The sequence below is a fragment of the Budorcas taxicolor genome, chromosome 12 (assembly GCF_023091745.1).
Source record: "Budorcas taxicolor isolate Tak-1 chromosome 12, Takin1.1, whole genome shotgun sequence".
Lineage (NCBI taxonomy): Eukaryota > Metazoa > Chordata > Mammalia > Artiodactyla > Bovidae > Budorcas > Budorcas taxicolor.
The window spans coordinates 85,394,353-85,417,802 of record NC_068921.1 but is presented as its reverse complement, the minus strand read 5'-3'; the positions used below and the strand labels follow the sequence as shown (position 1 = coordinate 85,417,802).

The window sequence follows — 23,450 nt, the reverse complement described above, 5'->3', positions numbered from 1 at the left end:
CCATTCTGAAGAAGATCAGCCCTGGGATTTCTTTGGAAGGAATGATGCTAAAGCTGAAACTCCAGTACTTTGGCCACCTCATGCGAAGAGTTGACTCATTGGAAAAGACTCTGATGCTGGGAGGGATTGGGGGCAGGAGGAGAAGGGGACGACAGAGGATGAGATGGCTGGATGGCATCACTGACTCGATGGATGTGAGTCTGAGTGAACTCCGGGAGTTGGTGATAGACAGGGAGGCCTGGCGTGCTGCGATTCATGGGGTTGCAAAGAGTCAGACACGACTGAGCGACTGAACTGAACTGAACTGACGAGTATGTATCTGTAAGCCTTAGAAATGAGAAGTAAAGCACGGGATAAAGTGCGGGCACCTGGGCCTGTTTCCTACGGGAAACACTGAGACTCCGGCCTTCCTGTCTCTGCAGGCACAGAGAGCTCCCTTGGCACACGTCAGTGAGTCTGGACCAGGCGTGCCTGCAGAGAGATCCTTCTGGTTGGACTCTAAGCAAGGTCTCCGACCCTCCCGGGCCCCACCGAGGGATGGGAAGGTTACTGTGGCCCAAGATGCCTGAGATCCAGCTGATGGCGCAGGAAGCCTTTTTGAAGCTTCCTTGACCTGGTTAAATGGCCAAAGACAGCACTTCCTTCTCTCATGGGGGGAGGAGGCTGACTCCTCACAAGGGGATGGGAACCATCACACCAGCTGCCACACCTCCCAGGTATTCCCCTGAAGGCCCATGTGTCTCCCTGTAGGAGCCCTTTCTGCCCCCCTTTCCCCTGCAGCCAGCTGTCCAGGGGGCCTCTGTGTCTGAACGTACTCAGATGGGTGTGAGTGAAACGTGCTTTCTTTCCTCCTGTTACTCTGCCTCCTGTTAATTTTCCAGGCGCCCCACCGACCCAACAGTCCAGACTCCAAAGGGGCATTCTGGGGTCTTATAACTCACCCCACACTGGACCCTGAACACAGCCACGTGCTGCCTCAGCTCTGCCCACGGATGGCATCTTCCCTGTAAAGCCTCCAGGCCTCGTGGTGATGCAATCTGAGAAACTTACAGAAACTGGGAAGTCTTGAGATAAGGGTTCCTCAGGGTTGCTTAAGAGCTCCAGCGGCGGCTTAAACCCCTGTGGTGGGTCCCGTGCAGCACACAGTCATTGTTCCCTCTTTATTTTTCAAAGCATCAGAAGTTCTGGAGTCTTTATAAAGATGTTTTTACACGCCTCCTCTTGGCGGGATTTAGATTTGACTCCAGTGGGGCCCAAGCTCTGTTTCAAGGAAATTAGGCAACTTTACACGCAACAGAAGCTTCAGGGCATGAAGACTTATGGGACATTTCGCAAGCGTATGGTGAGCTTATTTATGAAAGCAAACTCCTGTGATCAAGGGTGGATCCTGGGGAGGCCCTGTAGTCAGGAAGATGGGAAGGCCACAGGGATTTTCACAAAGAAGGAAGTGAGAAACAGGGTCGAAGGCTATGAAGGCACCGGAAGACTGAGTGACCGTTTCATGGGTCACTGGCGATGGGCGACCACAGTTTCAGGGAGGCTGGGGGAGCAGGCTCCCTGGAGGAAGTGGCTCCGCTTAGCACTGAGGGCCCCTGCTACCCTGGAGAGGTCGGAGGGGAAAGGGCAGCTGCCCGGGGAGGAGGAGGGATGCAGCCGAGCAGGATCCCGGAAGATGGAGCTGAGCGTCCCTCGGGATGAGAAAATGAGACACGGGCATGGTGGGAAGTGGAATATCTCCAAAGGGGCGCATCCACAAGAGACCAGGAAAAGTGATGCCTCCCCGGAAATGAGAAACTCTCTCCTCCGAGACGCGGACGAACAGTAAGACCAAGGAGGTGATGGTGGACGGATGAGCGTGATCAGGAAAAGCCTTCCACGTACAGAGTCTTAACAATGTCCAGAAAGCTGGTCACTTACTGACAAACCGAAAGCAGTGAATGGAGGGTTCCTATTCCCTCTGGACGGGGAAGTTCACACAGTTTCGCAAGAGGTTGCAGAGCTGCTAAACGCAAATGTTAGGTTAGCTGGGAAGGGGCGAGCAACGTCCAAACACAGACTGATCACCAGCCTGGGGCGATGTCAGAAGGGCCACAGGCGTGCTGAGCACACAGGGCCCGGCCTCTGAGCGGCAGGGCTGGCCTGTCTGCTATTAGACACCAGGCAGGAGGAGTGAAGTCAGCCCGAGTGTCAGCCGAGAACGGGGGCGTCAGACTTGAGCTGCTTGGACTCACTTGGGGGGCTCGGGAGAACCCCAGGTCTGGGCCGTCCAGCGTTTCCGGGTCAGTGGGGGTGGGCTGGGATCGGAGATTTCCTGCACCTAGGTGCCCAGTGCTTTGGGTCCTGGTCCAAGGGTCACCCATCCTGTTATCAGCTCCCAGGACCCGCCTAGGACCGCAGGGGACAGCCAGATGCTAAGGACCCCAGGCCTGGAGGAGAGGAGGAGAGGGGTCCCAGGTCCAGGAGCGCCAGGTAACCGTCTGTTCAGAGAGAAGACGGACTTCCCTGTCTGAGCAGAGAGGGAGGTGCGGTGGGAACCAGGGGACTGCTGAGCTTAGGACACTGACGCACACACCTGCACTCACACCCACAAGTTCATACACACCTGCACTCACACACCTACAGCCACACCTGAATTCACGCACCCACAACTGCATACACACCTGCACCCGCACCTGAATTCACACTCACACCCACTCGTGCGTGTAAGGTATAGTTCGGGCCAAGGCAGAAAGAGGAAAGAAGACCTCAACAGATGTTCAGTTCAGTTCAGTCGCTCAGTCGTGTCCGACTCTTTGCGACACCATGAATCGCAGCACGCCAGGCCTCCCTGTCCATCACCAACTCTCGGAGTTCACTCACACTCACATCCATCGAGTCTGTGATGCCATCCAGCCATCTCATCCTCTGTCGTCCCCTTCTCCTCCTGCCCCCAATCCCTCCCAGCATCAGAGTCTTTTCCAATGAGTCAACTCTTCGCATGAGGTGGCCAAAGTACTGGAGTTTCAGCTTTAGCATCATTCCTTCCAAAGAAATCCCAGGGCTGATCAGGCAAGGAGGGGCGACAGTCGGCCATACGACCAGGCTGAGCGCGGAGAGGGGTCAGGGAGGCTCCATATTTGTGGGGAGGCTTGTGGAAGCGATAAGGGAAACGTTAATCAGGTGGGATGTTTTGGGTATTCTTTAGTTGAGATGGCATTTGTAGTTGGGCAGGGGGTGGTAAGTCTTCTGGGCAGGTGTAGGGGGTGGAAGGTTCCTGGACAGGGAGTGATAAGTCCCAGATAGATGCAACCGGCCTGGAGCATCAGGGCGGGGCCTAAAGTTCTGTTTTGTTTTCTCTGAAGTTAGATGATTCAGCAAGGGCCTTTGAGACTGTTGTTTTCTTTTCTAGGCCCAAAAGACTCCTTCAGTGTGTACACACCTGCACCCACACTCACACCTGAATTCACACTCACACCTACAACTGCATACACACCTGCACCCACACCCACACCTACAGCCACACGTGCACTCACACGCAGGCCTGAATTCACACTCACACTCACTCCCACACCTACAGAAGGCCCACGGCCCCAGGGGAGCAGAGGCTGAGAGCTGACCGAGGAGGCTGGAGCCCAAGCGCAGGGCTCCCCTCCAGGCCCTCTTTCCTCGTCCCGAGGGCCCTTCAAAGTGCCCCTGGGGGCCGCATCCTCCGTGACCACCAGGAGGGCAAGCCCAAGAGCAAGCCGACCTGTCCCACGAGCGAGGAGAGGGAGACAGCGCAGCCCTGCGTCTAGACCTGGGCCCTCGAGGAGCAGGGTGGCAGGGACGGCAGCACCAAGGTGCCCTCGGGCTGGGCGGGGCTGGCCTTGGTCTCGGCATCTCGGGCTGACAGTCTGCTGTTGAAGCTGCTCAGCCTGTGGTGCTTGTCACAGCAGACCAGGCAAACCTATACCAGGGAAAGGAAGCCAGCAACTTGCCCCCAAGGAACCTGCCATCTGTTAGGGAAAAGAAATGCAAAGACCGGCGTCCCAGACTGAGAGACGCTGCAACCAGGGCTGGGACAGGACAGATGATCCGCCGTTTGGGGTTGACCTATGCGATTGCCCAGATTCGGGTTTAGTTGACTAGAGGTGGAGAGAACGGAATGACTTGGAAGAAACAGTGCCAGTGGCCGCCGTAGTGTGGATTCTGGGCCAGTTGTGTGGTTCAGGGCAGGAATAACCCTGAGAGTTCCCTGAAGCGTGTGTGACAGAGAACAGGAATAACAGAGTCTATGCAGAGGGTGGAAGATGGGCAGAGGGCGCAGAAGACAGAGTCTGTGACCTCCCCTTGGCAGCGAATGGCACCCCATGCTTTTTATTTGAGAAGATTTTCTTTTTGTCAGAAATCTCCCATTTGGGGATTCAGTACTGATTTTACTCCCATTTCTACAAAATTCCATTCCATTTGCTCCTTTCAGTTTTAGGATAATTTTTACAGTAAGTGGGATGAGCTGATGGAAGGCATCCATGTTGAGCTAGATGAAAATATGTTCTGAAATCTCAGAAGCCGTCGTCTCGGCAGTTTGCGGATATAAGCTGCCACCTCATGGCAGCTTTAGGTGTTTTGTTTTACTTCTGTCAAGCATTTGAAGGAGTTTTCAATGCTCTTGACTAGGGCCCCCTCCTCCCAATCTGGGTGCAGGTATTTCCGCCTAATCGTCTTTCTGTAGGTTTGCTTCCCCAGCAGCCCTGCAAAGGGGTCCAGAGGCACTGACCCCCTGGCCTGGAATGTCGGGGGGCGGGCACGAGGCTTCCAGAAGGTGCAGGCCATCAAGTTGACTTGTGGGGAGTGAAGCCGATGAAGGGAATTCTAAGAGAAGAGTAGACCCTTCAGGGTGGGGCTGGGATGGTGTCATAAAATGATAAGTGAAACAGACCTGCTATTTCCCGTCCAAGCTGGGGTAAGGTTGGTGTCCCCAAGGGCCTGTTTCATCCTGTTGACTGTGTGTGGGGTGATGCTGGCCAAAGGGGTCCTATGGAGGAGGTGCTAAGGGGCCTGACATTCACGGTGCACCCTCTGGGTAGAGGCTCACAAGCCGTAATACTGAGAGGGGCAGGGCCGCACGCACTCACCGGATGAGGAAACCGAAGCGCCGGACAGTTGGGAACATTTGCCCCGAGTCGCTTCCTGAAAAAGCCGCCAGTCTGGACTGCAGGTCTAGCTCTTCTCAAGCTCTTTCGTTTCACTCAGCTCACATCAGGCCTTTAGCAGGAAATTTAGTGGGTCAGATGGATACTGAAATGGCCAAAAACGAGGCAGGAGAAGTTGGTAGATTTGGTTACATACAAATAAAAAAATACTTGCATGTTAAAAAAGGGCTTCCCTTGTGGCTCAGCTGGGAAAGAATCCGCCTGCAATGCAGGAGACCTGGGTTTGATCCCTGGGTGGGAAAGGACCCGTAGAGAAGCGAACGGCAACCCACTCCAGTATTCTGGCCTGGAGAATCTCATGGACTATACAGTCCGTGGGGTCACTAAGAGTTGGACACAGCTGAGCGACTTTCACATGCACGTTAAAAAAAACCCACCATAGGCAGGCTGACATAGTTTTACACACAAATACATACATGTAAGCTTTTATATATGCTTGTGTGTGCATATGTGAGTGCCAAGTCGCTTCATTTGTGTCCGACTCTTTGCGATGCTATGGACGCTACGGACTGCCTGCCAGGCTCCTCTGTCCATGGGATTCTGTAGGTCAGAATGCTGGAGTGGGTTGCCGTGCCCTTCTCCAGGGGATCCAGGAGATTGAGCCCGAGACTCCTGAGGCTCCTGCACTGCAGGCAGATTCTTTACCGCTGAGCCATCTGGGGAAGCCCATATCTGCACATGTCGTAGAAATTTATAAATTACGTATGTTTTGTATTTATATTTGAAACATTTATATACGATCCGCACACAACCGCTGCTCTGCTCCCAGTTCTGCGCTCTCAGGAAGCCCAGCAGGCAGGCCACTGCCTCAGGAGCTTTGCAGTCACTGTGGTCTGTACCTGAACCTTTTTTTTCTTTATTGTATTTTTAAAATTAGAGTATAATTGCTTTCCAATGTTGTGTTAGTTTCTGCTGCACAACAGTGTGAATCAGCTGTGTGTACACGTACGTCCCCTCCCTCTCGAGCCTCGCCCCCCCCCCCCCCCCCCCGCCATGTCATCACAGAGCAGCAGGCTGAGCTCCGCGTGCTGTCCAGTGGCCTCCCACTGGCGGTCCGCATCACACGTGGTGTGTGTCTGTCAGCCCTGTTCTCTCGGTGCATCCCACCCTCTCCTGCCCCAGCGTCCACAAACCCGGTCTCTGTCTGCGTCTCCCGATGTGTGACTGCAGATGCATGTTTAACCCCTGACCTCATTCTCCAGAAACTTCGTCTCTGCGAGCATCCTGTTCATGACTGTGCCCTCTGCATCCATCCCCAGGCCTTGCTCCCTCTCCCCCTGCTCTGTTTTTCTCCACCAAACATTTCATCACCATCGAGGACACTCTGTATTTTGCTTGTTTATTTTGTTGGCTGTCTTCCTCACTGCTCTAGCCTCAGGTCAGGGCTCAGAGCTTAGTTCCTGCCCACTGAACAAAAACACGTAGAGAGGCAGGGGTGTTTTTGTGTGCTTGTTTAAGAAAAGAGGAAAGTAGTTTAAAAGGGAGAATTGTCCCACAACAAAGTACCTATAAACTCCCAAACACTTTGCAAACCATCAGAAGCAAACACGCTATGACCCCTTCTGCTGTAACCGTGGACAGTCCCAGAACTCACATGGCATCTCATTAAAGAGGAGCTTCCTAGTTTTCTGGGCCCTGGGCACCCTTCATCTGAGCAATTGGAAAAAGAATTACCCTGTTAGGCCAGTGGCTTAAGTGCAGGCAGAACAAACTTTGTACTTGGCAGCAGAGTAGCTAGTTTAAACAGACTTTTAACCTTTTAACTTCTTCCTCAGTCAAGCTTCCCAAAGAGGAAAGAGGCAGCCGGCAGTCTTTAAGGCATTTTTTTTTTAAAGGAGTGGTTGAAAGTTGATATGGAGACATTCTCCTGGTTAAATTTAGTTTTTCAAAGTGCTGGACAGTTAAAAAAATTTTTTAAACAAACTTTCTGAGTGAATTCTATGTTCCAGGTAGAATTCTATATGTTGTGTGTGCGTGTGTGTTTGCGCGCTTAGTCATGTCTGACTCTTCGCAACCTCGTGGACTATAGCCCACCAGGTTCCTCTGTCCATGGGATTCTCACTGGAGCAGGTTGCCATTTCCTCTTCCAGGGGATCTTTCCAACCCAAAGATTGAAACCTGGTCTCCTGGGTCTCCTGCACTGGCAGACAGATTCCTTTTCCACTGTGCCACTGGAACCATCCCTGCTCCTCAAAACCGGCTCAAAACACATCAGTGTTTCAAATGGAGACAGCGTTCAACAAACCAACAAATTTATTTAAACACACACTGAGTTGGGACTGCCTTCCAGTTGTAGGTACTGGGAAGAAGCCAGAGAAAGGAAACAAAAGGCCCAGCCTCCACCTAGAAGGATGGGACGGGGCTCAGGTGGGAGGGAGTTCAAGAGGGAGGGGGTATATACATACAGTCGGCTGATTTAGCAACTGCACAGATGGCTGATTGGCCTGTTGTGCAGGAGAAACCAAGAGGACACTGTAAAGCAGTTATCCTCTAATTAAAAATAAAAAACCCCACCTTCGGGGACTCCTGATCCCATGTCTATTGGACGAGGAAGCCGCCTGGAAAGGTGTGGTGAGCTGGCAGGATGCAGAATTAGCTTACAAGATGCTCCCTGTCCTAGGGAAACATACACCACCAGAGGACCTGGGTGTGGAGCCCAGCTGGCGGTGATGTCTGCCTGGAACCCATCCTGGCCTCACCAGGATGGTGAAGTCACCCACTGTGCCCTGACTCTAACCTTTCTTGAGCAGCTACTTCAGCCCACAGAGTGGTGAACGAAACAGACACAGTCCCTCGCTCCTGCAGCTTACTTCTCAGAGAGGGAGATTGCATGGAAGGTCAGCAGTCTTATTCTGTACAGTGCACCTGCTCAGTCATGTCCGACTCTGCGACCCCATGGACTGCAGCACGCCAGGCTTCCCTGTCCGTCACCAACTCCTGGACCTTGCTCAAACTCATGTCCACTGAGTCGGGGATGCCATTCAACCATCTCATCCTCTGTCGTCCCCTTCTCCACTTGCCTTCAATCTTTCCCAGCATCAGGGTCTTTTCCAGTGAGTCAGTTCTTCGCATCAGGTGGCCAGAGTACTGGAGTTTCAGCTTCAGCGTCAGTCCTTCCAATAAATATTCAGGACTGATTTCCTTTAGGATGGACTGGTTGGATCTCCTTGCAGTCCAAGGGACTCTCAAGAGTCTTCTCCAACACAACAGTTCAAAAGCACCAATTCTGCGGTGCTCAGCTTTCTTTATTGTCCAACTCCCACATCCATACATGACTACTGGAAAAACCAAAGCTTTATTAGGGAGCGGTAGAAAGTAAGCAGTCAGGGCCACGGAGGGATGGAGGGCGGGAGAGCGACTCCAGAAATCGGGGGTGGGGCCCGCAGTGGGCAGTGACCGAGGGCAGAGTTCGGGCTTGCGGGGCAGGAGCCGGGCAAGGCCCGTGCGCCCCGGCGAGACGCCCTCACACCCCGCCTCCCGTCCGCTTCTCCGCGCCCCCGCCCCTCCTTCCGCAGAGAACCGGGACCCACGCGGCCTCAGCAAACACTGCCCCCGGTGTTCACACTGGAGAATCGCCGTCGTCTCCAGTAAAGACCCAATCAGCACAACTGCCAAAGCCAGACGTCCACTCCGAAGTGAAGTGGCGACGGCGGTCCTCGTCTCGCTCTGATTTATAACAGCACAACCCGCTTCTCGCCAAAGTGAGCGAAAACGACACCCGCCGGCGCCCCAGCAGACAGGCGGAGGACCGGTCCTCGCGGACGGCCACGGCCACACCTGCGCCTGCGGAGGAGGAAGCCAGGCGCGGGGGCCCGGAGCCCGCCCCACGCCGGGACGCCTGGGTCAGCAGCCGGGCCGTGCCCCTGCGCTGTGTCCACCCCGGGACTCGACTCTGAGTCCGCCAGCTTCCCGCACCTGGCGCCCTTACCTGCACCCCTTCCACCTGCCCGGGTCTTCCGAGCGCCGCCCACTGGGGAAACGAGCGCGGGGCCGGCCCGGAGACACGTCCACCGGGCCTGGAGGGCGGCAGGTGGGCGCCCTGGGGGGCGGGGAGAGGGAGGAGCCAGCCCGGGGCGTGGGCGGTCAGGGGCGTGGCCAGACCAGGGGGCGTGGCAGTCAGGGGCGGGGCCAACCCGGGGCGTGGGCGGTCAGGGGGCGGGGTCAGCCCGGGAGTGGGCGGTCGGGGGCGGGGCCGACCGCCCTGGACCAGGGACAGGCCGCCGCAGGCGGGACACCTAGGTGGGCGTCGGGCTGGGTCCCAGCTCCGGCCCAGCGCCGAGTCGCGCTTTCTCTTCCGCGTTCCCAGGCGTCCGGAAGGGAAGGTCCCCGCGAGTCCGCCTCTCCGCCAGTCCCGGGTCGGAGCAGCCTCGGGGCGTCCGGCGGCTGCAGCCGCGCACCGGGCGCACCGGCCAGGAGGGCGTGGGGGAGCGGAGGGGTGCCCCCTGCGGGAAGATGAGGAAGCCCGACGGGAAGATCGTGCTTTTGGGGGACATGAACGTGGGCAAGACGTCGCTGCTCCAGAGGTACATGGAGCGGCGCTTCCCGGACACGGTCAGCACGGTGGGCGGCGCCTTCTACCTGAAGCAGTGGCGCTCCTTCAACATCTCCATCTGGGACACTGCAGGTGAGGGCGGGGCTTCTCGATGGAGAGAAGCGTCCCCCAGGGCAGGGGTCCCCCAGGGCAGGGTCTCCTGGAGCAGGGGCCTCCAGGCCAGGCGTCTGCTGCCCCACACTGGGTCCCTCCCTTGCTCTGCAGGTGACCCCTTCTTCTGTATCAGGCCCCTCCTCACGGTGTACGGCCACCCTTGGCCCCTTTTTGTTCCTACTTGACTCCTCTGCTGGTTGGAAAGCTGAGGATTCAGCCACTGGGTACATCTTAACAACATTCCAGGAAAGCACCCTGGGCCCCAAAGAGAGAACCCGCTGATCCCTGCTTATGGAGCACCCAGCCCAGCCAGCTGCTGGTAACTGGAGGCACTGAAGCCCTCCCACCAACAGGGTCTCAGTCGCTGTCCACAGCCACCTTAAAGGGTGAGCAGAGCTAGTATAAACTGCCTCTCCCGACAAAAGAGAAAACCGAGGCCCTGAACCTTCCCTGAGGGCTTAGGTGGGAAGCAGAGCTCAGGTCCCCTCCCTCAGTGCCAGACGTGTCTGTATTTTCCACCTATCGTCGCCATCGGCAGGGCTCATGCGTGTTATGGGGTTTTGAAGTGATTTTCTGCAGAAGCATTTTGAAGATAGCCATTTGTTTGAGTAAATTCCAGGAGATAGTGGAGGACAGAGGAGCCTGGTGTGCTGCAATCTACTGGGTCACAAAGAGTTGGAGGTGACTTAGCGACTGAACAACAATAACTATTTTAAGTATGTGTGGTATATTTGTGTTTTTTTCAAAAGTAGAATACATCAGAGGATCTTGACTCAACCTTTCAGTTTGTTAACTCTGTGTAATCACACTGACATGAGAGTGTTACAATAGAATGTTTTCTTCCCCATGAAAAAGAATAAGATCCCACAAGTAAGTAAGCTGTGAATTAGTATGGTGCGTTTTCAACGGGCTTGACTTTTTAAAGCCTGAAACTTCAAGGTCTGACTTTTTAAATATCTGCACTTTAAAAAGTGACATTTACACTGGAAGTTCCTGTGCAGAATTTAAAAGTTGCCAACTTGGGTGCACCAGTCTGCTGAATAAGCAAGAATATAACTCATCTTCTATTTAAAACTGAATTAATGATGGCTGCTTTCCAACGTCTGCCCCTCCTCCCTCCCTCTTGCTTTCTCTTGGCTGTCTTTTTTGTTGTTAGGGTTGTTAACATCTTGACTAATTTATTTGCAAACATGCTGTGAAATGCAGTGTCTCCCGGGTACAAGTGCACCTCCCTTGCTTTGTTCTCTGCCTCCAGGCTGCAGAGTGAAGTTCCTCTGAGATCCTTTCCTTAGATGACTCTCCAGCATTAAGTATTTGGTAGCGATGGAACCAGCACTCTAGAAATCAGACCAAGTTAACATAACTCGTCTGTGTGTTCTGCACAAGGCTGGTCCCGAGGGCCCTTTGGTTGGTTGACTGGACCTCACTGCTGCCTTGGTTTACACAGGGCTAGTTCAGGATCGGTGCTGGGGGACCCAAACCTAGAACCCTGCTCTGGCTGCCATTAGAAGCTTTTACCACATGCGTGGTGTTTCTGGAACAAGAGCTGATGCAGTGTTTCTGGAACAGGAGCTGACCATTTGGTGTCAGAACAGGCATCTTGGCATTCAAGTTTTGAAGAAGTAATGCCGATCAGCCACTTTCTTCTTTGGTGCTGAGAACGTGTTGCAGCCAGAGTCTTTTCTGTCAGAGGATTTTGAAATAAGGCTGATGAGATGTCCTCGGTGTCTGGTTGGGCTCCTGGGGGCAGCGACTCATTTCCTGGCTGCCTGGGAAACCCGCCTTCTTCCCGGAACCCCAAGTGTGACCTCAGCCGGGCCCCTGGGGCAGTGGAATGCTGGGATCTGTGGGCACATCTCTGACCTCCTGTGTACATTCAGGGCGCCCGGGGCTGGGAGTCAGCGGTCACACAGGCCACCTCTGTGCCTGTGGGGTTAGGGAGGCTTGGAGGGAGAAGGCACATATGACTTTTTGCCTTTTAGGTAATCCTTGTTGGAAAATGCAGAAGTTGAACTTTTAGGGAACCCCCTCTTTTTTCCTCCTTTTGCCTTGCTCTTAAAGTTTCTTTCGACCCCACCCTGGCTTCTAAGTTGCTTTCATTTTAATTTGTGTAACTGAGGCAGAAGGGTGAGGACCAGCTAGAGGACACCCGGTCACACGGGGTGGGCGGGTGCTGAATAATGAAGCTGATAGGGAGGCGTCAGAGTTCCCGTTCCACCTTGGCACGTCCTTCCGACAGCAGTGCCTGCTGGCATCCCGAGGCTGCCAGCGGAGGGGTGGGTGGGGCAGAGCGGGGAGAGGAGGTTTGCTGGCGGGTTATCAGTTGGCACGGGGCTCCTCTGGAGGGAGTGGCACCGTCGAGACGGGGCTGGAGCTGGTGGAGGTCCCACAGGACCGGGCTTTGTCCAGGGTCGGCACTCAGTGGGCTCCAGTTCCAGCAGAGGGGAGAGGCAGACAAGGAGACGCATGATACCGTGTCGCATCGCAGCACTGTTCCGGAGAAAATGCAGCAGGACGATGGGACAGTGCGCAGTGAGCCCAGCAGACGCCAGGGCAGACTCCGGGGCAGACCCCGCCAGAGCCCGGGGCTGACCCCGCCAGAGCCCGGGGCTGTGCCCCCTCGTTTAGCTCTTCTTCCTCCTTCCCCAGGCCTTGGGGCGGGCAATAGCTGACTCCTGTTTGAATGCATCTGAGGAGCTTTTCTGATGCAAATCCGCTTTTCTCCAGCTTCTGGCGACACACCCCAGTTTCCACCTGGGAGTCCCTGCAGTGCCCTGGACATCCAGGGCCTTCCTGTCGTCTGTTCGTGCAGACCGGGCTTCTCCAAGACGACCGGCTTTTCTCTTTCGTGTTCCCGACTTCCTTCTGTGCCCTGGCCAAATTGTTAACATCTGTATTTCTAACAGTCCGTTCAAAGGCAGGCTTCCCAGGCGGCTCTAGTGGTAAAGAACCCGTCTGCCAGTGCAGGAGACGTAGGAGACTTGGTTCGATCCCTGGGTCGGGAAGAGCTCCTGGAGCAGGAGATGGCAACCCACTCCAGTGCTGTTGCCTGGAGAATCTCACGACAGGGGAGCCGGGCGGGCTACAGTCCATGGGGTCGCAGAGTCGGACACGACTGAGGTGACTGAGCACACGCGTTCAAGGCGACCTAGGCCCTTCCCGCCGCGTTCCCAAGTTCGCCCAGGCTCCGTGATTGCCCAGTTCCAAAGCCACGTCCACGTTCATTACAGCGGCGTCCGACTCCCAGGATCGCTTTTGGTTTCCTGCGGCTGTTGTAGTGAATGACCACAGACTCAGTGGCTTAGAAGAGCAGGTGCGTCCCCGATGGGTCTCACTGCTTAGAATCCAGGTGTCAGGAGGTGTGTTCCTCTCCGAGGCTCCAGGAAGGACTGTCTTCCCTGCCTTCCTGCCCCTGGAGCCCGCCTGCACCCACGGCTTCCTCCTCCATCTTCTAGCCGGCACGTCTGGCGGGCCCCTTCTCTCCTCACGGCCCTTGAACCCTGTCTGTCACGCCGCTTCCCGTATCTGAAGGACCCTGTGATTACCCTGGGCATGTCCTGGTCCTCCAGGGGCGTCTCCTCATTTAGGGTCGGCCGGTTGGCCGTTTGGATTTGTACGTTTAATACGGCGTGTTCTCAGGCTCCGGGCCTGAAGACGTCTTGGTGGGCGCGGGGCAAGCGTTCTGCCCACGACAGCTGCTGACCACGCGTGTGATTGCGGGGCTGTGTCACCTCTCCCTGCGTTTTCGTCCTCTAAGAGGGACAGCTGTAGTTGTTGCTGGGAATCCACCCGCTAATATGGGTCGTGTGCTCTGAGCAGTACTGGGAAGGAGGAAGCTTTGTGTTTTGCTAAACAAGCTTCTCCAAGCCCTGGGTGCTCACGACCACGATGGCCACCAGCAAGCCCGTCACAGTGGGGCACGAGAGGCTTGGGTGGGTCACCAAGAAATGGTTCTGCAGGAAGTGGAAAGCTCCAGGAAGCGGGGCTCTGGAGCAGCTGGGTTAAGGTCTTTCTCTTGAACAGCTTAAGGGAACCCCGGGAAAGGATGCTGGAGTTCTGGCGTGTAAAGTGGTGGTGCCTGGAGGACAGGATGTCCTTGCTCGCACCGTGAACTTAGAGAGGAGGTCTGGGCTCCTGTGCAGAACCAGGGCCTTAGTCCCATGAACGGCCGTGCTGTCCCGGGGGGCCTGTGTGGGTGGCCCCGGGAGGCACACGAGTGCAGATGCCAGGTGAGGTGGACGGTCCATCCGAGGACTACGAGCCCCTCTCTAGGCAGCTGCTCCTGGATCGGGGAGTGGGGGGACACTGTGTGGGAAGAGGGTGTCGTTTGGGCTGTGGACCCTGGAGATGCGCTGTTTTTGATGGGGGCGGGGCGGAGCTGCAGATCCCTGGTGCCTTGGCCCAGTCTGCGAGGACTGCGTGTTTAACCCCAAGAGGCTGGCGCAGAAGTGGGTAGACAGCCTGTGCGAACTGTGCTTGCAGCCAGTGGGCGGAAGGCTCCGATTTTGGCTGCCTCTCTTGGTTTATGAGTGCGGCTGCTGAGTGGTTTTGAGGTCCTGATCCTGACCAGCAGGATGGGTGTGACAGGGATGGATGACCCCTCCTTTCTGCCGATTGGGGGGTGCTCACCTGGCCCTCACTGTCATCCTACTTTGTGTTATGGGCACCCCCCCACCCCGCCCCAGCATTTTACAGCAGTAGAGCTGACTGGCTGCGGCAGAGACCGTACAGCCCCGGAAAGCTCAAGTGTTCAGTCTGGGCCTTTGCAGAAATAGTTTGCTGACTCCCGGTTTAGGTCCCATAAAAAGGAGAATACTTTTTTAAAAGTCTTTTCTGTAGCTGTTCTCTTGGCAAAACTCTGTTAGCCTTTGCCCTGCTTCATTTTGTTCCCTAAGGTCCGTCTAGTCAAGGCTATGGTTTTTCCAGTGGTTATGTATGGATGTGAGAGTTGGACTGTGAAGAAAGCTGAGTGCTGAAGAATTGATGCTTTTGAACTGTGGTGTTGGAGAAGACTCTTGAGAGTCCCTTGGACTGCGAAGAGATCCAACCAGTCCATCCTAAAGGAGATCAGTCCTGGGTGTTCATTGGTAGGACTGATGCTGAAGCTGAAACTCCAATACTTTGGCCACCTGATGCGAAGAGCTGACTCATTTGAAAAGACTCTGATGCTGGGAAAGATTGAGGGCAGGAGGAGAAGGGGACAACAGAGGATGAGATGGTTGGATGGCATCACCAACTCGATGGACATGAGTTTGAGCAATCTCTGGAAGATGGTGAAGGACAGAGAAGCCTGGTGTTGCTGCAGTCCATGGGGTCACAGAGTCAGACATGGCTGAGTGACTGAAGTAAACTTTCTATAGTTGTATAGACTCCCCAAAGAGTTTAGCATTTAGGAAAGAGTTCAGGAACTGAGGAGACCCCTGATTCAGTTAAACTGGACAAGCAGCTCTCAGATTTCCCTTGGGGGTCCACCTGGAGCTGTACTGGGTGAGGGTGGGGCCTGGGTTTAAGATCAGCATGGGCTCCTACTGGGAAAAAGTTCTTGGAAATAAATCTTAGTTTAGATTTGGGATCTGGAAATTAAGCCTGTAAAGCCAGTGTTGTAGGTGGTCCTCATCTTTGTGGGTGGTCCATGTCTGTGTGGGTGGCCCATGTCTTTGTGAGTAGGTCAGCATCCTTGTGGGTGGTCCACACTTTGTGGGTGGCCCACGTCTTTATAGATGTCCATATCTTTGTGGGTGGTCCATGTCTGTGTGGGTGGCCCATGTCTTTGTGAGTGGGTCAGCATCCTTGTGGGTGGTCCACACTTTGTGGGTGGCCCACGTCTTTATAGATGTCCACATCTTTGTGGGTCGTCCATGTCTGTGTGGGTGGTCCATGTCTATGTGAGTGGGTCAGCATCCTTGTGGGTGGTCCACACTTTGTGGATGGCCCACGTCTGTGTAGGTTGGTCACATCTTTAGTACCACTGAAGACTGAATGGGCACCATCTGGGGTTAAGGCATCATTTCCAGAATTCCTCTGCGTTCTTGAGAAAGTCAGTGGCCTGAATGTGAATGTGGGTATTAAGATAGGTGGAAGAAAATCAGCAGCCTGGGCTCAGCGGGGTGGACAAAGCGCCATTGTACTAAGAGATCTCAGAGGACAAAGGCTGCCTGTGTGCAGCAGCACGTGCTGGCAGGTCAGCCCGGAGGCCCCCTGGAGGAGGCGCCGGGAACTCTGGGGGTGGGTGGGGAGAGGAGTTTAAGGCTTGCGGGTGCGCTTGGATTCTGGAAACTTTAACTAACTGAGGCCCACCGCATTCGTGAGCTAACACCTGGATCGCATTTAATGTCTCTGGACAATAACGCTTTGCTTCGTTATCTTTAAGTCTGTGGGAAAAATAGAAACTATGATCCCCAGTGGAACTTGCCCTTCGCGTTTCATTGAGACTCCGCAGAACTTCCCTCTTTGCGAAAAGGAAATTTCACACACATGTACATGCATGTACACACGTGTGTTTATTCTTGGAACGAAGCTTTGTCACGCGTGTGATTTGATGACAGACCCTCCCCTGAGACGGGTCCTCGGAGCCGGCCCAAGTGCCCTGTCTGGAACTCGTCGCAGATGCCCGTCTTTGCTCTGCTCTCCTCTTTGCCGCGGCGCCTCCTTCTCCGGGACCGTCCCTGCTCCTGACGACGCCCAGCTTGCATTGTGCCCCGCCTTTGAGTGTCATCTGCCTCGTGCAGCCGTCGCGGATGGTGGAGCGGACTTTTTCATCCAGACCGTGCCGCCACGTGACCTCGTCTCCCTGTGTTTCGCCTTCTATCTGATGGCAGAGCGGTCAGTGTCGCCTGTTCTGAAATGCGGAGAGAAAGCAGAATGGATGTGCACGGAGCCGCCGGGACCTGTGGGCACCCGACCCGACATTGCCTCGCTGGGGGCGGGGAAGGAGAGGAGAAGCGGGGGTGGGGCTGACAAAGGACCAGCAGGAATAATGCCCGAAAGCTTTCCAAACCCAGTAGCACACGTAAACCTGCAGATTCCAGAAGCTGAGAGGATCACAAACAGGGAAAACCCAAAGAGACCCGGGCAAGGCTCGCTATAATCAAACTCCGAAAACCAGAAGGCAAGGAAAACATCTTTTGTTTTTTTCCAGCTGCTCTGTGTGGTGTGTGGGATCTGATCAGATCCACGCGCCCTGCAGTGGGGGTGTGGAGTCTTACCACGGGGCAACCAGGGAAGACCCAAGGGAAATACCCTGAAAGCAGCAAGTAGGGGAAAGAAAAGGGCATAATGTCAGCAGATAACTGACTCATCAGACACCAAGGCAGCCAGAAGGGAGTGGCCTGGTACTCTCCAAGTGCTGAAAACAAGGACGAAGCCTTTTTTTTTTTTAATTTTAGTTTTTATTTATCTATTTACTTTTGGCTGTGCTTGGCTCTTCGTTGCCGGGTGCGGGCTTCCTCTAGTTGGGGCGAGTGAGGGCTACCCTCTCGCTGTGGTTCTCGGGCTTCTCACTGTGGTGGCTTCTGTGGTGGAGCACGGGCTCCAGGGCGTGTGGGGTGGGGTGCAGCTGCAGTTGTGGAGTGTGGGTCCAGAGCGGTGACGCACGGGCTTGGTTGCTCCTTGGCGTGTGGAATCTCCCTGGACCAGGGATCAAACCTGTCCCTCTGCGCTGGCAGGCAGAGTCTTAATCCTCCACACCATCAGGGACCTCTGATGAAGACTGTGGATCTATGATTTTTGTTCATCTTCACAAAAAGTGACTCTGGAAACAAGTGCCATATCTTGACTCAGACTTTTTCACCTATTCTGTTAATGACAGTATGATGCTATTTAGTATGCAATTGCATATTTAATAAGCTATCTAGGTAAACCTGGGAGGTTGTTTTTTTCTCCACATGAAATGTAAAAGCTTTTGGCTTTGTAGCTTAAAAATTGGGAATAATTTTTGCCTGTGTAGTAGTTGTTGCTTTTTGGTAGATTATCTTATAAGGTTTATTGAAAGTTTGCACATAGGCAGTAAAATTCACACTGGTCTTTTCGTGCCTGGTTAGGAGTTTTGACAGACACAGCTGTGTAACAACAAGCACAACCAAGATACAAACCGTTTGTGTCTTTTTAAAAAAGGTCCCTGTTCCTTCGGAGTCAGCCCTCTACTCAGCACCTCCCCCGGCCGCCGTCTGTTTTCTGCCCTTAGCGCGGTCTCTCCTGGGCTCATATGGGATAGAGAGTTTTGAGCCCGGTTCCTCCTGCTTAGTGCGTTTAAGGCTCACCTGTGTTGTGGTCTGTGTTCAATCCTGTTAATTGCTGAGTAAAGTTCCACTGGGGGCTTCCCTGGTGGCTCTGGTGCCTGCAATGCAGGAGACTCAGGAGACGGGGGCTCGATCCCTGGATCAGGAAGAGCCCCTGGAGAAGGAAATGGCAACCCTGCTCCAGTATTCCTGCCTGGAAAATCTCATGGACAGAGGAGCCTGGTGGGCTACAGTCCATGGGCTCACAAAGAGACACGACTGAGTAATTAAACCGCCACCGCCAAAGCTCCATCGGGTGGACGTGCTGTCCACTAGCTGAAGGTTATTTGGGTTGTGCTCAGTTTTTCGTGATTATGAATAAAGCCGCTATAAACACTGAGTGGAGGTTTCTGTGGGAACGTGAATCTTCACGTCTCGGGTCGGCCAGCTAGAAAGGCTCCTGGGCTTTCCATCAATCAGTGTATGCTGCACACCAACCTGACACAGCCCCGTTAGTTAAACAATCAGTTTTTTTATTTCCATGTGTTGAGAGACTCACGTTTCCATGCACAGACTTGGGGAATATTCTGGGGAGAGAACTCTGTAGTTTAGCTCTTGGACAGTTTTCTGAAGAAAATGGTCTGCTGCTTGTTTTCCTTAGCTGACTTTATGCAGGCACATGTGGTTAATTCTGCAATGGAAATTTCGTTGCTTTCCCCGCCAGGGTCACAGAAGTGTTGCTGGAACGGCAGGATGCTTAGAGAGAGGCACCTGGAATAAGACCCACATAGTAAGGCTTTAATCTTGGTTGTCGCTAGGCCATAAAACAGACACATTTAGCAGCCCTCTCTGTCTCGGGCACAGAGCCCTTTAGAAGGAAGCCCACTCGTGGAGCCTGGTGCCAGCTGCCGTGCCCGCTTACCCCCTTGTTTCCTCTGACAGATCATTTCCAACCAGCCTTCAAAGCCAGCTCTTCTCTGAGATCTGCCTTCCTGCTCAGCCCAAGCGAACTCAAACCCACACACTTACTCGAGTGCTTCTATTCCAAGAGAAGGCCTGCCGAGTGTGTGTCTCCTGCAGAGTGTGTCGTAAACACTGGGTGACTTGTTCGGTGGACTGAGAGGAAGTGGGCGTGAACTGGTGCTTCTCTCAACGCCGGCCTGGCCTCCGTGGGCTGGTCTTGGGCCTCTGACATCGCTCAGCTCACCCACTGCTCCGTATCCCAGGCTTTGGGCCCACAGGGCCTCAGAGCTTAGCTTTGACCTGACAGTGTTTGCTCGTGGCAAAAATGAGGCCAGCGGGAGCGTCGCCGGAGCGCCCTCCGCTCCGGACAGGCTTCCCGCCCGGGCACAGCAGCTGGCAGTGCGCGGCACGCTGGGCGCCGCCTCGCGGGGCACGGAGTCCGCTATGACCCTGGAAACTAGAGCAGGGCTAAAGATTTGCCTTCTCAGCTCCTTCCTCTTTCAGAAGAAGAGACAAGACTCCGAAAGGTACCTGTCCAGCGGCGGAGCAGAAGAGGGGCCAGAGCCGGGGTCTCGCGCCGCCATAACCAAAGTGTCTGCACCGTCAACACCTTGTTTCACGCCGCCGTTCCCTCCATCATGGATGCTGCCTTCGTCTTTAGGGGCGTCTGTGCTCTGACCTCCTCCCCTGCTGCAGGCTGCTCAGAAATCAGGGTGCTGTCCCAAGGAGAGCTGCCTTGGGAAGTGTTTTCTCCGGGCGTCCGGGTTGCTGGCTCACGGCCCCGTCCTCCCGGGCACCCCGCCAGCGTGAGTCGCAGGGGTGCCCTTGGCTTCTCGTGCGCCAGGCACCACGCGGAGTGCTGCTGGGGCCTCGTCTCTCATTTCCTACAGCGGCGTTGTGCGGTTGGTACTTTCACCACCGCCTCTTCCAGACCAGGAGGCTCAGGGCCAGGTGGCATGGGGCGCTGGGGGCCCGGATTTGAGGTCGGCGTCTCATCACGTGTAGTAGGCTCCTTCCCATCTGTCCGGGCACCACGTGGGCGCCCTCCGTGTGCAGAGTGCTTCCCCCGCCTGCTGCTCGGGGACGCTGCCCACGGAGACGCGGGTGAGGGGCAGCCTGGCTCCTGCACGCCTGGGCAGCACCCAGACAGAGCAGGACAGGTGGGACCCAGCCCTGGGCCCCTCGCCCTGACGGCCTGCCGCACGTGGGCTGGGCCCGTTCCTGACCGACCGCTGATTGGTGTTTACATTTACAACTTAAAAAAGACAGTTATTGCTTTATCTGTGGCTGTGCTGGGCCTTCATTGCCATGTGGGCTCTTCCCTAGGTGCGTGGGGGCCACCCTCTAGGTGCGGCGCTCGGGCTGCGCACTGTGGGGGCTTCTCCTATTATAGAGCCCGGGCCCGAGGTGTCAGTCTGTGGTACTTGCAGCATGCGGGCTCAGTAGCTCTGGTGCTCAGGCTTGGTTGCTTCGAGGTGGGTGGGGTCCTCCTCACCCAGGGATCGAACTGGCGTCCCCTGCATCAGCAGGCAGATTCTTAACCGCTGAAACACCGGGGAAGCCCTCTGTTAATGACTTTCGATTGCCCTGGCCTGCATTAGAAGTTTCGACTTACAGTTTATAATTTCTCACCTGTTTTTGGAAAGAGGGTGTGGGGCTGGGACCTCACTTTTTTTCTCCTTGGTTCCAGACACGCATTCAGTTCCCGTTGTTGAAGGGCCACTTGTGTTTGCACACATGCCCACACCCAGGCGTCCAAGGCCCCGGGTCTTGGAGCAGAGGCCTGTTTGAGAGGAGCGGGCTGAGCCAGGCCTGCTGCATGAGGGTGTCCGCGCTGCGTCCGGGGGAGGCACCGGCCACGCGAGGGGACCCAGAGCCCACGGTCTGCCAGGGCGTTGCTTGAGAAGAATATGTTCTGTGGCTTTTTCTGGTTGGAGGAACAAAAGAGCCTTTCTGAGATGCTCCCACGTGTGTAAAAGCAGTGTTTCCGCGGGGAGTGGCCTTTGGGAGGGTGAGGGCCGCGGGCAGGGGCGGGCAGGGTGGGCGGTCTCCTGGGCCCAGGCCTCCCTGGTCCGCCCCAGCCTCCGTCCCCCGAGGAGGCAGCTGTGTTTGTCCTCTGGTAAGAGCTGCAGTCGCTGCTTGTCACCCACGTTATGAGACTTCCCCAGAGGCCTTGGAAGCTCCTGCCTGTATCCAGGCCGCTTTGCAGAATGCCCCCAGGAGTGGCTGGGCTGGGTGCGTCTTCAAGGACTACTTGGTTCCGTGTCTCCCTATGGCCTTGCTCTCCTCACTCAAACAGGTGGATTTGTTCCTGGGACGTGAGAACACAGCGGAGGTGCTGTAAGTTCGTGTTTTCCTCTATTTCTAGAAATCAGAGGCGCCCTTATTACACGTTGTGGCCAAACGCACAGTGACTGAATGTTAAATTGCTAGAATCTTATCAAAAATCCTCAGCCACGAGAATTTCCAGATAGGGCATTTTCTCGAAAGACTAAGATTAGCTGGTAATGAAATCTGGCTCTTGAAGGTGGTTTTGTGTGATGCTGAACTAGTGTATCAAATGATACTCCAGGTTAGAATTATGGTTCTGCCTTGAACTGAAAACTTTTAAAGCAGGATTTATTGGCTCAAAGAATGCAGTGTTCAGAACACTCATTGGAAAAGATACATGTACCCCAACCTTCACAGCAGCACTATTTACAGCACGCAGCCATGACACGGAAACAGCCTAAATGTCCATCAACAGATGACGGACGAGTGGATAAAGACGGTGTGGTACTACCCCACCATGGGATACTCCTCAGCCATAGGGAAGAAAGTAAGGCTGTTAGCAGCAACGTCAGTGGATTTGGAAGGTATTATGCTAAGTGAAATGTCAGACAAAGACAAATACTGTATGATATCACTTACATGTCAAATCTAAAACTATAACAGACCAGTAAAGCTGACGAAAAGGAAGCAGGTTCACAGAGAACAAACTAGCGTTGCCAGTGGGGAGAGGGCGATCGTTTGCATCTCGCCGAGAAGCTCTTTTGTTCGGAGTCACAGCTGAAATGCTGACCTGGATTTGAAAGTGAATGTTCAGGTGTGGAAAATAAACTGCATGGTGCGTTGGTGACACCGTTGGCAGAAATGCGTGTAACACACGGCCTTTCAGGGATCTTGCACGAAATGAGCCACAGTCTCCATAGCTTTCCCAAGACGTGCTCCAGCACCGATTTCAGCCAGATGGTAGCTGTTGCTTCGGAAGCACTGAACGCCAGGGCTGACCTCGACCCTGTGTGTGCTGCGTGAGTTGCAGCTCTGGGGCCCCTCACCAGGACCGGGAGGCAGTGAGGTGGGCTTTGCTGGTGGGGGTCTGAGCCGGGCGAAGTGATCAGCGTTTATGCGTTCAGTCAGCAAGCCAGCCCTGTGGTCTGAAATGCGCTCACACAGATGGAGCAGCCGTCGGCTGTCTCCACCTGCCCTGGCTGTCTCCACCTGCCCTGGAGACGGTGGGGCCGAGCCTGCCCTTCCCTGAGCTCAGATGCGGTCCCTGAAGACCGGGAGGGCGGGGTGCTGGGGATACTCTGTGGCCGGCTGGCCTCGCAGCCTCGTTGGTGGCGGGGTGGGTTCCTGAGGAGCCCGAGTCCTACAGAAGCCTGGGCCTTAGGCTCCGAGGGCGTGTCCTGCCCCATCGGTGGCTGTGAGTCGCTGTGTCCTCGGTGTTATCTAATCTCGCTGTGCTCCTTCTCACCTGCCTTTGCCTTCTCTCCGGGGATGTCTCATCCTCCTCCTTGGCTGACCCTCAGCTTCTGGGCTTGGCCACCTCCAAGAAGCCCTGGGGAGGCACTTCAGCCACCGTCTCAGCAGAGTGGCCTCAGGTCCCTCCTGGCCCCTCCTGATCCCTCCTGGCCCCTCCTGGTCCCTCCTGACCCCTCCTGGCCCCTCCTGACCCCTCCTGGCCCCTCCTGACCCCTCCTGGCCCCTCCTGATCCCTCCTGGCCCCTCCTGATCCCTCCTGGTTCCTCCTGGCCCATCCTGATCCCTCCCAGTCCCTCCCGGCCCCTCCTGGCCCCTTCTTATCCCTCCTGGTCCCTTCTGGCTTCAGGTCTGATGGGCAACGGGGTGAGCACAGTCTGGACCCGTCCCCTCACCGGTTCTGTCCACACTCTTTTCGAGCATTTCCTGTGAACTGGACACTGTGCTGAGCCCGGGGGACCACGGTGAGGAAGGCAGTTGGCCTCTCGTCCTGGAGTGAACTTGGGTCAAATTGCTGGCGATACGCCCAGCCTCTGTGACTGGTGCTCTAAGGAAAAGCTGTGGGTGACTAGGGACCACTGGGGCTTGAGGCAGACCTGGGGGATGCATAGTCACTTTCCCTTGGGGGAACAGTCTGTCTGTGTCTGCAGAGACTCGACCGGCCCCGTGCTGTTCTGCCTGTTCCTGTTCTCCGCCCCCGCCCCCGAGGGCCCC

General features: G+C 55.2%; 1 protein-coding gene across 1 annotated transcript in view; it reads left to right on the top strand.

Moving 5' to 3' along the window:
- Positions 1 to 9,393: 9,393 nt before the first annotated feature.
- The window catches only part of RAB20 (RAB20, member RAS oncogene family), a 29,229-nt gene continuing 15,172 nt past the window's right edge, over positions 9,394 to 23,450 (top strand). Inside the window, exon 1 of the mRNA XM_052650256.1 lies at positions 9,394 to 9,795. Coding sequence (XP_052506216.1) covers positions 9,624 to 9,795 — 172 coding nt within the window. The 5' untranslated portion in view covers positions 9,394 to 9,623. The remainder of the gene's footprint in view (positions 9,796 to 23,450) is intronic.